The sequence below is a fragment of the Botryllus schlosseri genome, chromosome 3, assembly GCF_051294905.1.
Source record: "Botryllus schlosseri isolate E-star chromosome 3, Bs_hap1, whole genome shotgun sequence".
In the NCBI taxonomy this organism is placed as follows: Eukaryota; Metazoa; Chordata; class Ascidiacea; order Stolidobranchia; family Styelidae; genus Botryllus; species Botryllus schlosseri.
In genome coordinates, this window is record NC_137238.1 from 26,780,568 (window position 1) to 26,797,128 (window position 16,561).

At 40.1% G+C, this 16,561-nt stretch overlaps 1 protein-coding gene across 2 annotated transcripts; it reads right to left on the reverse strand.

Moving 5' to 3' along the window:
* Window positions 1–3,780: 3,780 nt before the first annotated feature.
* Window positions 3,781–7,392, reverse strand: LOC145436233 (uncharacterized). 2 transcript variants are annotated; one of them, XM_080313590.1, is made up of 3 exons: window positions 7,181–7,392; window positions 4,207–4,352; window positions 3,781–4,096 (listed from the first exon to the last, which is right to left on the reverse strand). In XM_080313590.1, exons 1-3 carry the CDS (start codon window positions 7,326–7,328, stop codon window positions 3,977–3,979), a joined length of 414 nt encoding a protein of 137 aa, XP_080169716.1. In that variant the 5' UTR covers window positions 7,329–7,392; the 3' UTR covers window positions 3,781–3,976. The 2 variants fall into 2 exon arrangements, with proteins under 2 accessions (XP_080169716.1, XP_080169715.1); XM_080313589.1 differs by having other exon boundaries at window positions 4,200–4,352; window positions 7,181–7,391.
* Between the last annotated feature and the right edge of the window lie 9,169 nt (window positions 7,393–16,561).

Sequence of the window (16,561 nt, forward strand, 5' to 3'; positions counted from 1 at the left end):
CACTCCCATCGATTCTTTGCCAATGCGGTAGACGACTTCCTGCTTTACTTTACCCAGCCACACACCCGAGAATCTACTAGACATCTCCGCGGACCTTAACGACACGACTTGCGAAACATGAAGAGCGACGGATCTGAGCTCGTGCGACTGTGACAACGTGCTATTATGCCAATAACGTTATAAGATGAATCTACACACAGATATTCCGATAACCCGTTTCCAGTGGTGTACTTGTCGAACGATTCCGCGTCGTAGATGCTGATATACTTTTCCGTGCAGTCAGTGTAGTCAGTTATTTCTTCTTGTGCATTGACCGTTTTCCCGTTGCCTCGAATGTGTTGTTATGCAGGACTTGATTAATGCTATTTATGGCATCAATATTTTACGCATTTTGTCACGATTTAACCTTACATATCCCAAAAGTACTTTACGGCTCATCATCATTCATTTCACGTTGTGATTGCACCAACCTCGACTATGTTGGCAAATTGTAAGGTTATATCGCATGCCTACAATATTTCGCAACCCCCCTGCTTGCATACCATAGGATGGGACAACGCTTGCAGTCTCGCGATCTCACTCCTCAGCGGGTACTCGATGAACTATATTTTCTCACCATCAGAGCTCGCGTAACGTGTCTGACACTTCAAACTGTCACTTCGTTAATCAGTCAATCCCTCTTCTAGTAGCATTCACACTGATGGTTTCGGTTAGGCTGGTGAATCGAAACGGTCTTTTTTGAGCTGGATTAGATTACTGATAAAATAACTCGCATTGATCCGAAATCACAGTCCCGAACGATTGAAATAATTACGTGTACGTTCTCTGGCGGATGGATAAGTCCAAGTAAGTCACTCAATCCTATTTATTCTGATCCACGCGAAGTTTGGACATGCACTGATAGGTTTATCACAATTCTAACAAATAGGGGGCCATATGACGCCTCAAACGATAGGATTATATACCTGGCCGTCTTCCCATCCAGCGCCTCGACGAGTTGACGCCACCGCAAGCTGATATAATTCACGAACGAACTCTGTTCCAGCCAGCGGTCGTATTGTATTATTCGTACTTCACGTCGCTTATAGTATTTCATGTTGTCAACAGTATTTAAATGGACATCTAGTGTTAATCAATTCACTTAGCTGTTATGACTTGTATTTTTGGACTTTAGGCCTATTTGTCTGTCTATATCAGGGGTCACCAACACGCGGTCATATTTTGCGGCCCGCGCTCTTATTCGATATTTAGTTCAGTTTCAAAATGATATTGTTGTTTCAAAATAAGCTATTCACCTGTGCCCAATATCACTATTCCTCACTAGCTGCAACGAATTCGACGCTGTCAACAGCACCCTTTTTCCTATGACTTGACCTCACTCGAGTCACTTTGCAAAAATGACATGACTTGACTGGACGTTTCAGAAATGCGGATTGTCTCGTGACTCGAAGCAAAATTTACGAGTCAATTTCAAGTCGACAAGTAATCGATGTCGACTAAATCGCTGTATCTTCGGATTGTTAACGATACGCAATCACTCATTGATAGTGTGTTTTACCAAGCATCCATTGCTATATCACAAATAAATTGATGGCAAACGCAGTGATCGGAGCTTGCAGCTTGCGTTTTCGTAAGCTAGTAATAAAGTATTTTACTAGCAATCCATCCCTGCTCTATGAACTGCTCACAGTAGCAAGTGCTCACCATAACCAACCCTCTTGTATGATTTAAATCGAGCGGATATCGTCCATACTTTATAATTGCATTTATGGATACGTAGTGTAGGTGGATAGGGTATTGCAGCATATCATTTTTCCAATTTTCTGAGGTTTTGTATTTTATCCTGTATGTTGGCTGATAATTGTAGACTGGGGCTATACCGATACTTCAGTAGTTTAGGAGTTCTGCGTATGCATGAGCGATACTGCACCTTTTTGCTTGTGACTTGACTACACTTGAGTCACTTCCAAAAATCGGGTGACTCGACTTGACTCGAGACAATATGTGCGATGACTCGAGGTGTTTCGTGACTCCAAGGTATAGTGACTTGATCCCAACACTGGTGATTATAGAGTAAAAACGTCGCACTGCCGCCGAATGCTTGGTTATATTGTGACATATCAACAAATGAACATGTTTAACCTTTCTTGTCCTGAGGGATTATTCATTCACGTGGAAGCGTTTTCTATTAAAAATCTTAACTGTGTAAATGTACTGGATAATTCAAGTATTCTTTCATTGCCACGGACTTGCTTCGCGAGCAGAATAAAATCGTCTGCGGTCAGGATGTGCCCCGCGGGCCGTATGCAAGACGGTGATTGCCGAGATATTGTCTTGATATTTATATAAGTAGCCTACCTTTCCTCATATAAAAACCGCATAATTTAGGCATCTCGACGTCAGCCGTTACCGCGTCACGACACACCAAGACGTTGACAATGACGTGTCGGCAAACATGCCACTCTGCCAAGTGGGCTGATAAAAAGCTCGGCGGAGAGGAAACCTCGGCCGAAAAGGACCGCCTCATGTTGGCCGAAACCGATATGTATATATCTTCAATTACCCCTTGTTCATGGACCCCGAATGGCTGGCGCCTAATAGTCTTGTCCTAGGAATATGAGCCCCGCATTACACGTGCTACAGAAAAATTATGCACCCCGTGAGGAAAAGCCATTAAGGGAGTGGTTCTCAACCTTTTTTAGACACGTCCCCCTTTATGATAGTGAAACATGTCGCGCCCCCCTTATCGTCATATCACAAAATCCAACCGGGATGCTAGCAACCCCAATAGATTGTTTGATGGCATGGAAGGTAATGACTGTTGATGAGAGAATTCAAAAATATGAAAATCGGTCTATATATAAAGTAACACGCTTGAATTGGAGGTAAATCGCACAAAGAGCGAAAAAAATTCAGTTGACCGCTTCTACGCGCCCCCCTTCAGATGCTTTCCCAGCCACAGGTTGAGAACCACGGCACTAAAGTGTCTTGTGCGTGGCAGGGAGGATACGTTTGAGCGCTTCCAAAACCTTTTGACCGTATAGCAGACGGGATGTCACAACACACAACGAACAAACTAATTAATAATAACGAGCCTTCCCAAAATTCACGCTCACGTCAGGTTTTCGACTCAAGTCATGATTTATTGGCGACTCGTGTCGACTCGAGTCATTTTGTCAAATGTGTAAAACGACTCGACTCGAATCAATTAGTGTATCGACTCGAATTGTACTCCATTCATTGTGCAGGACTCGAACCAATTCTTATGATTCGAGAGTAGGGCGGCCAAGACAGACATTTCATTACAAATTCGAAGAATAGTGCAGTCACCACATTATTGGTATTTCGTCTATCAGTCCTGATACTCGGAAAATAGGGCCTGAAACTGTTAGGTCTAAGGAAAAGTACGATATTATGAATGAATGAGAGCCATTATATATCTATCGAGCAGAGGCGAAAAAAGTGGATTGTACCGGATTGAACCCATAACTGAACAGTGGACTTGGGCTCGGACTCAAGTCAAAACACTAGGACTCGGACTCGACCCTCTACTCACTGACTTGGACTCGGACTTGACTCGGTGGTGAATTTAAAAGGTATCGACTCGACTCGAGTCAAAACTGTAAACGTCAGATTGACCCGTGACTCGAAACCTTGCGACTTGGTCACAACCCTGCATAATTAATACCTACAATTACGTCATGAAGATTGCACAACGTTTTCAAAATCTAAAGAAATCAACAAACAATCCTACATAATCAATTCTCCATATGTCAGCAGTTGGTTTATATTTGTCACATTTATTCTGTCATCGTTGACAATCATGGATGCCCTTGATAGAATGGATGTGTGAATATAGCGCGTCGAAATATTTCGCATATAACGGTTATAGTTACCAAAAATCATGATTAGTTATCTACACGAAGGTGGCGACAAAATTATTTTGCAAATATAGCAAAGAGTCCTGCGACGAGAGCTAGACAGAATGCAGCCCAGCCAAGCGCATAACTGTAGCCCCAATTGACAGTTGATGCAAAATCGACCCATTCGATTCGCAGCCCGGTGTATGCAGCCATAGCAATGAGAAGGAACAAACCTGTAAAATAGTATTAAATATTTGCTTCGTAGTGGTTGAGACCGAATTTTCGGGGATGATGGAACATTGTCGCTACTCATTATGAATGTGATAGCCTACATACCACTCACAACTGCTAGCGCGCCGCCAATTTTTGCCATTTTTTCTTTTCCTTCTCGTGTTGCTGCGAATATCACCAGAATGGAAGCAGGCAGAAGGCCAGCCATGGCGAGTACTAGGAATGCTATTGCTACCTTTTCCGCATCGCTTTTCGTCACTGTAAAAAAACACAATCACTGTCATCAAATAGTGTCGGTTTTCTGAATTGAAATTAGCGTTAGTGTTCCACTTATATAATATCTTCAGAAGAAGATAATAAGATTGGAGCAACACATAGTGACGTGCGGTGAGGTTCGTGGCTGGTGAGGCACGAACCCCCCCCCCCCCACCCACCCACACACACACACACACACACACACACAAACACACAAATACGCACGCACGTAAAATACCTGATAAAGAGCCCCAAAATGTGAATAAAAACAGCAGCGGGTATAGAGATCATTTTCTTTGCACACCGATAGCCGTCGCAATTCCACATTTTACAATACATGTAGGATTGTGAGGCTGGTCGCTATTGTGCTAATTGGGCATATGGGCAAGTTTACACGGATGATAATTACTATCTCTTCAAGAACCGGTATAAATTATTCGAAGCGCAGGAAAATAGTATCCCTATTTACAAATATTTTTCTGCAAAAAAAACACCAGGTTTGCCGAATTTCGAAAGAAAATATACTAGGACTCGACTATAGGTCAAGTCAAAATACACTAGATCTGTGTAAAAACGCTAGGAGTGGCACTACTGACCACAAAAAACGACAACGCAGGCTATCTATCCCATACCACAATTAAGGTTTATAGGTATTGCAGTTGAACACAGCATAAAGACAACAAACAACGACAATGCAGTCTATGAAAGTAGCTATCACATACCACAATTTAACGTAGCTATGGATGTAAAATACATAACAGCCACATCAGTAAGGAATGTAGTTGGTCTACATTACGTATTGGCCGTCGCTACTATATAATTCCTACAAAACTGTTGTATTCCGAAATCGGTAACGCGTTTCACTGTTAGTTATCTATAGTTTCACTGTGCTGCGATTGTTCAATTGTTAGCGAATAGTGCATGAGGCGGATTCGTTTGTGCCTCACCTGGCCATCGTTTCTTTGCGAGGGCATTGTTTGTAATAAAGCTGAATGTCACATTCCTTGGCGATTTTGGAGGGGTTCTGGTGCTCTGGTACTTTGAATATTTGAATTTTTCGGAGTCAGTGTAACGATAGCATTTGATTGATACCAGTTATTATGAATTCTGATCTATTTTTGATGGATTGCATTGTCGCAGGTGAGGCACGACCCGCCCGTGCCTCACCTGTGCCTCATCTCTCCTTTTGCGCCGTATTTTTTTGAATATTAATTATTGAAAATTGATGATGTTGGGGGAGAAAATGTTCAAATTTAGTTATTTGTGAGCATCGATGTAAAATATCAATAATCATCGACTCATGAAGGGTTTTCACAATTTTCACTTACTCACCCTGACGACAGGTGAGGCACTGCCTCACCTGCCTCATTGGACCGCACTGACGTATACTATATTTTACTGTATCATTGACATGGTTTGTGTTTAACATGTTAAGGTTGACATTGTTTACGTTGCCTATTGATTCTAGGGCGGATTTTTTCAACCCGAGGTCCATAGGCAAAAGTTGAAACTACAACTATATAAAACAGCAATGTCCCTTATAAGTTTAGTCCTTATTTCCTGCGCTACAGAGATGCCACAGGCGAAAATGATGATATTTTACACACAACGATTAGACCAGATGGCAATATAAGACCGTGATGGTTAGAGATGGGCGAAAGCGATCAGTAGGGCGATTGTCTTTTGACCCAACAAACGGAAGATTTTGACCTGAAACATGAACATTTTTGCCATTTTTTTACCTTTAAAAACTTAATTTTGACAAAACTTTGCCCTCATGTATGTAAATTAGGTGTTTACGCACATCATGTTAGAATTGTACCATTTATCTTCATTTCTGGTTGGAAATGTCTGTCCTTACGAAGTAGTTTGGCCTCAAAAAACTGACAAATTTTCAAATGAAAAAAACTTTATTTTAACGAAATCTAGACCTATGAAGAATTCCAGTAGTTACATCCCGTATTAGGGTAGAAATAAGTAAAATTTGTAGTGGGACAGCGAACGATACTTTCCTGCATTATCGGGTAGAAGGTGTTTGTCCTTACTAAGCAGATTGTCAAGAAGAGAGAAGGAACGTTCAACAGCAGCAGTTGACAACAGCAGGCTGGCAACACTGAAGTTGCGCGTACACCGTGTTGCTCCATTCTGACAATGTTATCTACATAACAATTTTTCATCGTGCACGTCTTGGTACAACAACCAATACCCACACAGTATGTTGGGCATAACACCATGTGCCCTATGTTTCATTTGACCGTTTATGATTCACAATGAGCAGACAATGGGCCGTCTGCAACGGTAGGCCTATAATATACGAAATAGGCTAAAAGCTGTAAAATGTCAAATGTTAAGTTAACCGACAGTGCTAAGATATTTTGATTTTGTGAACAATTTTGACAATATTTCGACGTAACGCTACGATTTTGCCAAAATTATGACTTTTTTTTGATATGTCAAATTAATCGTCCTAGTAATCAGTTTTTTTTAGTCATCAGCTTCCCAAACTCCGGCGGTAGGGGTCCGCGCTGTCTCCACAAAAATGGAGGTCCGCATGTATCATGCTACTGCTATTTGTCTGCATGGTGCTGCTTGAAAACTACTTCATTCTAAACATGGTGCATGTGAAGGCCGTGATCTATTTGTCGTTCGTTTCCCCATCAAATTTAATGCGTCGGTGTACTATATCACAGTGCCACCACCAAACTCACGATGAGATGTCGTGGATCGTTTCAATGACGGACCAAAACTTAAAGTATAGCCGACAAAACTACGCCTAAAAATGATTGTCTTTCAATATGTAAAATAATATTCAGGAACCACTAATTTCTTACCATCAATAGATACGCTCCAGATCTGAGCTTTGATGAGTCCAGTGGAAGACGACGGATCAGCAATCCAAGTTGGGGTTGCGAGTGCAAGAATTGTAAAAATAAGTGCTAGGCTCAGAACTACCCCGCATCCAAAAAGTGACGATCTCATGCTGCAGGCAGCGGAATGTAATTCCACTATAAGAAACTGTAAAACATAAAGATCTGCGTTCAGCTATGATCCAATCATATCTTTTCAACGCAAAGTGGATTAGGTTTAGTAACAAATAATATGTGTATAGATCAGTGTTTCATAACCTTGTCGACAGCGCCCCCCAAAGGGAGATATGAATTTTGAAGGAAGCGGACACGCTCAGGGGGCGATATGGGAGCGCTTGACTCAGGGGGAGGTATGGGGAGAGCAGAAGAAAAATGGCGTCGCAGTAGAGGGTGCGGTAGGGACATGTGATTATATAGTAGAACAAGAGTTTTCTGTATCCACGAGTTCTCATTGCAAATTAACATAGACAATCGTGTCAAATGTCGAAATATTTCGTCGCTCCAAATATGTGCCGACAATCTTTGAAACATGTTTCGATGTATGCAGTAGTTCATTATTATTCATGTAAAATGAATTGCGCGTACTTTTAGAATGCATCAGGCTATGTCGGGTTATTTTTCACAGAATGTTTCGAACTAGGTATTTTATCCCGCAACGAACAACGTATCGAAATCGAAGAAAGAGGCACTATTCCACGTTTAAGAGTGAAAGTCCTTTGTATATTAAAGATGCTTTTTGGTCAAAATGATTAACATCAGGGGTCACCAACCTTTTTGCACCCACCTTTGGGTACTGATTGAAGCGACGGCCTACCATTCACTCCCGTCGTTTACCCGTACCAGACTGAATTCCCACTTTCATATTCATAGCACTGGGCAGGAATCACATTGCGGTAAGACTTCTAAGACAGTCTTGGAAAATCAAAATATCTCATTTCAACGAGCTAGCCACTTACATTTTTAAGAAATCATGAACTACTCCGCACTATGTTTGTATACAGGAACGAAACAGTACTTCGTCACCCAACCCCTATTTAACGTTGGTGTTGGGCCTCCATAAGATCATAACCCCCTTGCCTTTGCCACTAACAGTAAGGCACGTATGACTGCCTCTGAATTATTTTATGTAGTCGCGCCAAGCGCAAAATTTTTTTATATTCAGGATGGAATTTTGTCTACAATATTGGTAATTGCATATAATGCTATTAATTTTTCAACCTTTCTCATACCCCGGCATAACATTCACTGGCAGAGCTGAAGGAGTAACTGACTTAAGATAGCAAGCGCAGGATCATTCCACGCCTATGCGCAATGGAAAATTGGCAATTGTTGGTTTCGGTCAACATGCGGCGCTCATTTTCGCCCAAGGTTTTATTTGGTTACACACTTCGCGAGGTCACATGCTGTCATAAACTCCAGAAGTCTTGGTATTGGTCTCGGTAATTTTTTTATAACTAATATGTATTTTTTTCTTGGGGCGCTGAGGGTCCCCATATTTAAAAAGTTAACATTTAGGTACAGTGAATCGCGCGAAGTAAATTTGAAGTTGTAGGAAATCAACAAAATGCATAATTTATGTTGATTTGCAAAATAATTTTTGGGTGCACTTCGCGCTAGCCCCTCCCCAATTGAGGGGTTTGGAGTGCAGCAGTTACGGCCCTGTTTTTACAAATTATGCAACAACAATCAACTCAGTACGGCGAGATTACGTAGTGGTATAATCACAAGCTGCAACACCAATAGGTTGCGGGTTCGAGTCCGACCGAGGTCGACTCCAGAATTTCTACCTAAGTGTCAGGGGTTTATCTAGGCTCTTCCTCACCATCTCATCCGTGTAAGCGGTGTCTTATAAAAGCCTAGAAGTGGGCCGTGCTACAAGTCAGCAGCTACGGAATAAAAATGAAGAAAACTGGCCTGGTGTAAATGACCATAGTAGTCGACAAACATCATGAATACGTCAAAACAAACAAATAAAACAGTCGACCCAAATTTTTAAATGAATCATGTCACATTTTGGACTGGACATCGTGTTATCTGTTTCTATATCAGTCGGTGGGAATCCTGACCAGAGTTGGATCAATTACATTAATTCAGTTCAATTACAATAACAATTACAATTACTCCCTTGGATGTTTCAATAACATTACAATTACAATTAGTCAATGCTAAAATATCAAATTATAAGTACAATTACTGTTAAACATGTAATGAATAACAATTACAATTACTGTTAAACATGTAATTGATTCGGTAGGTAAGTACTCTTCGACAACCGTAGCGACGTAATTAGCAACAATCTCAAGCTATTCATGTTTCATTCATGATACGTAGAATACCCTTTGATTAAAAAATAAAACTAGAACGTATTCCAACTATTCCTAATCATGAGTACTGAAAACTACAAACACAGAAAAATGTTTCAAGCGACTGTTGACATTCAAAAGTTTGAGCAACTAACAGCGAATAGGCTACAGGACAGTCAATGAAATTTAATTAAACGATTAGGCTACTCAGAGCTGAGTGATGATAATGAAATGTAATCGGTAAGGCGTCAGCGATAAGGATGATACCGATAAGGTGTATAAAATTAAAATAAATACAGAATGACAGAACCTCCTGATAACTACGAATTACAACATTTTGGTTCGCATTTACATTTTCACTCGCTCGGAAACAGTTAGATTGCATTTGATGAACATTAGGGTGCGAAAATTTATGGCCGCAGTAAATTTGGCCAAGATTGGAGGTAAGATTCGGATAACATCTCTACAAGTGCGTGATCAAGTTTGATGAAACCTTGTTTGGAAACTTGAAATTTGTTTTTCAATTGTTGCAGCAAGCCTCGGTACTGGTCAGAGATTTTAAAAAATTACTCTGACCGTCGTGTAGGAAATGGTTCAGCACAGGTTTCAGAAGAGTTTATTTGCTGTTCATCCAGTTTAGAAATATTAAGATTTAGTTTAGCCCACTGGTTCTTTAACTTTTTTAGACACCCCCTGGCCCCTTTATGACAGTGCCCCCTTATCGTCATGTCACACAATGAAATCAGAATGTTAGCAATGCTTACAGATAGATAGTTTGATGGTATGGAAGGTTATGACTGTTGATGAGAGAATCCTCCAATGTGAAATTCGGACTATACACAGAGCAATGACTGTGAAATGGAGGTGAATCACGCCATTCGCGGAAACAAATTTCAGACTGGAGCTTCGCGCCCCCCTTCAGATGATTTCACGCCCCCCCCCCCAGTTTGAGAATCACTGGTTTTGCCTATATTGTTATTCAGAAAGTTTTCTGTTGCTACCGAAGTATGGGAAACAGTTTAACATGGCTGAATTATCTAGTTATAACGCGGCACGCATAGAATACCGATGTCAATAGAGTAATTGTTACTGGTGGTGACTCGTGACTGTGTACTAAGTCCTCACGGCCCCTCGTCGTCATCCTGGGCCGTACCGGATTTTCACTGGTGGGACGAATACATGATTGATTATTTTATGTTGTGATTGTCAGGTTTCCATAACAATGTAATTGAAATTGTAATTGAGCAAAATTGTAATCAAATTACAATTACAATTACACAAAATCGAAATGCTTCAATTACAATTACAATTACATGAAAAAATGTAATCAATTACATCCAGCTCAATTACAAATTACAATTGATCCAACTCTGGTTGACACTTCTGCAGTTTTGCATAAAGCGCTAGTGAAATGTCTTTTCTTTGTAGCTCCATAATTTGTTTCACATCGTTTTGTCCAATCGCTTCTAAATGTAATTTTTGAGCTCAAGCGGATCTTTTCCGAAATCAATGGCATTTAGATCAGCATGAGCCTCTTTGATGGTGTACGTACAACTTTCCTTTTTGAGTAATAAGTTTAAAATATTTTTTATAGTGGAGGCATATTGACTGACTAGTCAACTTTGGATCGTTGACAGAATTTTTGACTCTCTTTACAATAACTTCTTCACCTTCCTATACGTTGACTATTTCTTTCACTCGTGGAAGTCTCTCGGCATAATATTGACAAGCATTCAACCAGCTACCCCAACAAGTAACTACCTTAGTTTCTTAGTGCTTAATTACTTCGCCGTTTAAATTGGTAATTTTTATTTAAAGGATACAACGATATGACTTTGTAATTCAAAAATATGACTAAATAACTTAAAAAGCTGATTTATGACCTAACCAGCAGAGTATGACTTTATATGACTTCATAACTTTCTTAATATGCCTCATAGGGACGCGGTTTTTGCGTTAAAATCGATTTCACAACTTACTGATGCATGGAAAGAATATGACTTTAATGACTGTAAATGGCTCCAAAATGATATTCGAACTATACACAGAGAAATAACTATGAAATGAAGGTAAATCACGCCAAGAGCGGAATTTTTTTCAGTTTACCGGAGCTTCACCCCCCTTCAGATGCTTTCACGCCTCCCAAGGGGGCACGCCCGCCCCCCCCTCAGCTTGAGAACTACTGGTTTAGCCTATATTGTAATTCACCAAGTTTTCTGTTGCTACTGAAGTATGAGAACCGTATAGCATGGCTGAATTATCTAGTTAACGAGGCATGCATAGAACACCGATGTAAATAGGCTAATTATTATATGTTGTGATCATCAAGTTTCAATAACAATGTAATTGAAATTGTAATTAGGCAAAATTTTGATCAAATTACAATTACACAAAATAGAAATGCTTCAATTACAATTACAATTACAATTACATGAAAAAATGTAATTATTGACATCCAGCTCAATTACAAATTACAATTGATCCAACTCTGATCCTGACATTGCATGATATCAACTAGTGCGCTGTAATCTGGTATGTAACTTGACCCGTGGTTCTCAAATTTGGGACGCGCCTCCCTTGAGAGGCGTGAAAACATCCGAAGGGGGCGCGAAGCTGTCTGATTTTCTTGAACGGAAAATGAGTTTGATATGTGCTGAAAAAAAGTTTCAACAACTGCTATTTCCCTAAATATATCACGATTTTAAAGGTTAATTGTGTCGTATCATCCATAAACAGATGCTAGATTTTGATTGATACCGTTCACCGACCAGAAGATGTCTCTAAATTAAGACGAACTGATGAAATCGTGTAACTGTTTGCTGATGCTATTATGGCATGTAGGTCAAGGATCTGTGTAGGGTACGTAGAACGGCACAAATGTTTGGATAAATAGGATACTTCCTTATAAGGTTATGTCATATGGCATGTATAATATGTCTTTTGAATTTAAGACCCAAAGATTTAGATCGAAGTGGCTTACGACTTCGAAGTAGCCGCACTGAATATACTCAGTAAGGGCACATCCTGTAGAATGCCACTCTTAGGAAGCGCACTTTAAGGTGGCATAAAAGTACTCGAATGGATTTTTCTCCTGCGGAACACCTGCGACCCGAAGAGAAAAATGTTTGTCCTGTGAAAAAGTTTAAAGTTTTAATGGCACGCGGTCTGCACCATTGGTTATTGATTTACGTGTGAGCTAAGCTCATGTGTAGTAATAGGAGGGATTAGACACCAAAATCGCAAAAATATCTATGTTCTACGAACTGCAGTTAACTGAAAATGCTAAATCAATCGATTTATATATATAAAAGCTCACTGATAAATGCTGCTATTCGATCTATTTTTAGAACAGGCTCGCGGGCTACTCATCTGGTCCTCGTGGCCTACTTGGGGCCCGCGGGAGCCGCGTTGGTGGACCCTGGATTAACTAAATATAGTTGTAGGCCTATTTGAGAGCTACACAATTAAATCATCAGAATATTTCTTCATCGTATCATAAAGGATGACACGGTTTAGTGATGTGACCCGCAACCTCACATGAACGTTTGATAATATAGGCCCTCTATGGGTTGCTTTGTTTGGAATACATTCATGTTAAGGTTTATAGCTGGGTATAGTACAAAATTCAATGTGAGCAAAGATCTCTTCTACTGTCTCAGTTGATTTACTAGTCGTAGAAAGCAATAAAACAAAACCCAATACATATAACGTGCCTGTATTGCCAGTCGCAGTGGTGAATTCGGAATGTGTACAACACCGAGATCGAACCAGATGGTTAATATAACAACCTTAATTTTATCCTTAATATAGCTCTCGAATACAGAACACAGTTAATTAGTGGAGTGGTTCAAGCTATTGCCAATAGTGAAGTCACAACCGGGAAAGCTCGATAGACTTTGAGCTCTTATCCTTTGTTTTTCAACGATCCCTAAAATAGGGGGGTTCCAGCCTTGGCAATTCCTGAAAGGGGGCGCTGCAGAAAAAAGCTTAAGAACCACTAGTGTAGATAGTAAGTCTCAACGTAGCCTATAATGAACCAATCACCTTACAAATCATGTTCCTATTTTACAGGCGGCTCCAATACCAGATACGGCATTGTTTCCGCATCATTTGTATAATACATGAATGTAAGAATTCCTCACCAATGTGAAGTGGCTTTGTTGCCACACTCGGTAGAATTATGTTCCATGATAGTATAACTGTAGTATCGTATTCTATAGTACCCACAGGTCGTTGTCTTTTCTCTGGGGGTCGCGGAAGCGACCAACCAGTGACTCTAACGAGAATGCCAATAAGACGGATGATAACGGAGACTCATTTCCGAAAGATTTTCTCAAAATAGCAAAACAACACCTTTGCCGGATGCGAACCCAGTATGCTCTCAGTCAAAACTTGGTTTCAAAGCACAACCTACTATAACGTAATACTGGTGTATGCATAACACTGGTCAACACAATTTTTGTTGACTTCGATCCGACAATTGACTTAGACTAATTTTTGGGCGCTGAATTCAAAAATGACTTCCGCTTTTCTCTATCACGTCAAGTTTTTGGGTTAGGCACTTCCACATTGTCTCATAACCCACATAATAGAACTACATCGTATAAAACATTTCAAAAACCACAAGCAGTCGAATTCGACTTCAAATAAACATTTGCACTGCTTTATTTGGTTGATTTAATCTGATATTGTTTCGACAGGTCAAATAAAGTGCGAGTTTCAGGGTCCAAATTTACGCTAATAACCCATGATTCTGTACTTTGTCTAGTTTGATACTAGAGCAATATTCAGATAACATATGTAATCTCCGATCGACTCTGGTATCTATCCCTCATCATCTTCAGATGTTGAGGGACATTTTTTCTTGCCCACCTCTTACTATGTCAAGGTTTTCAGGGAAATAATTAAGATATTTTAGTTTTTTTGAATGTCTGCTGTCCGACATAAACATATGGCAGTGGCACATGTGTATCAGGGTTACATGTGCAGTGCATTCTTATTGTCTGACCACTAAGAAAACACAACATTTCAAAGCTGACACATATGATCCAATCGTGTTCGTGATATTGCAACAATTCCATGTTATATATTATTCTCAATGTTTCTGTATTATTCACAAAGATTAACTGAGTGTGCAATTGTTACTGCGCCCAAGACATTGCCATTTTGGAGAATGCCACACTTTAGGATCCTTTTTGAGCTGCCTACAGTCCTTTGCCATTCACTTGAGTTGTAAATCGGGATTACTAACTCCCCCAGTAATCCATGGTAACAGTATCATGCCAAAGCCAGTATCACGGCAATACACTAAGCTACCGAAAGTAGGCCTACGAAGAAAAGGCTAATTCTCCTGATAGAAAGTGAGATGCCTTGTCTACCTTGTCAAGTAATCTTTTCGCACTTCGTAAGGGTGCTAAAAGTTCTGAAAATATCTATTCCAAGTCCCAAAGTGTATGTCAGACCAATAACTTGTGTTGATGGACTACTCCACGTTCTGAATCATCTTCTATTTAAAAATCGTCATCATTAGGCCTGCTATCCCTAAGATCTTCATCTTGATCCAAATTATCGAGCATATAGTAGTTTCAAGTTACACTGGATAAGCTGAATGGGACATTGGACCTACAGGCTACAGCTGATAGTAAATGTAATGTTTATTTTTCTTGCTATATCCCGCAGTTTGCATCAAGTATGTGTGTGAAGTAACATCGGATGGTTGCATCCTCTAACCAAAAATGGGTGAAAGCATCGGCTTAGATCGATACCAGTACCCTTTTTTCTTAATAATTCAGTTGAGCCTTTGGCTATATACCTCATTATATGGTAAAAGTGTGGATTGTTATATGGTATGTAAAAGTACTATCGTTAAATTCGTGAAAATTTGCATATTTTGAGCATATGTAGTAGAGCAAAAACTTGACGTGATAGAAGTAAACCATAGTGGCATTTTTGGAATCAGCACGTCAAAATTAGCCCAAAGCAAGTGCAAAATCAAAGTCAACAGATTTTTCGCTCAAAAATGTTGCCCAGTGTAACTGTTGTATAGCCACAACCGTGAGGATTAAGGCTAGAAACACTGAAGCTAACGATATCTGGCGACGATTGTATCTTAAGAATAAATAAGCCGGGAATTTCTAGGACGAGGAATCTATAAATTGTCGTTAATTTGGTATTCGTGTTTTTGTTTGTTTTATTGATAAATTTTGGCGCTTATCGCCGATACGGGCATTTGCGCCCTATCATGAATATTGTAATGTTCGTATGTCTTTGCTTTCGGTTTTATACTGAAAATCCGGGTCGGTTTAGCTTTTACTCTATTACTCTGCCAGAGGTTTCCGTCCTAACCGAGCTCACCTTAGGACATTACCTCACTTTTTGACCCAAGTCAAACTCCTGCCTGACACTGACTTCAGAGCAAATCGTCAACGACGCTTATCGCCGATTTAAGACAAAAATTCTTTACGGCCTCACACCAGCTCGCTTTTGCCTCACTGAATAAGCAAAAAAACGTGTTTAGTATTGCAAGAGCCGTCCACTCCGCAGTTCGCTCGTTCCGCCGTTTACAGTTGGACTTGCATCTACTGTAAGAAACCCGTAAGGGCGGCCTGTCGCTTCACAGCGTTATCGATTCGAAGTATGTTTGGTCTTTAAAGAGATTTGCGCACCCCTGCGTCTTCGTTGTTGTGTCTTCATTTCGAAATAACTTTCTCGAAAGTGTGATGACGACATGTTATTTCTGGATTTTCACATTCAACAAAACGTCTCTACCAAGTCGTGAAAGAACTCACTAAGCAACAATAAGTCAGCAACTGGATAGACTGTTATTAGTATTAGTAAAATCATGATGGTGGCGCTTAACACAGCACAGGTATTGTGAGCCACTTCTATACCGGTTATTACAAGAAATTTGCAATATCCAAATATATGCAGCATATCGCTCAGTATTACTGGCATACCAACATGCACATTCAATGTACGGAACTATCCTGAAGATATCACGAGTCGAGTCATTTTCGTATTTTGAGAAAATGAATCGAGTCAA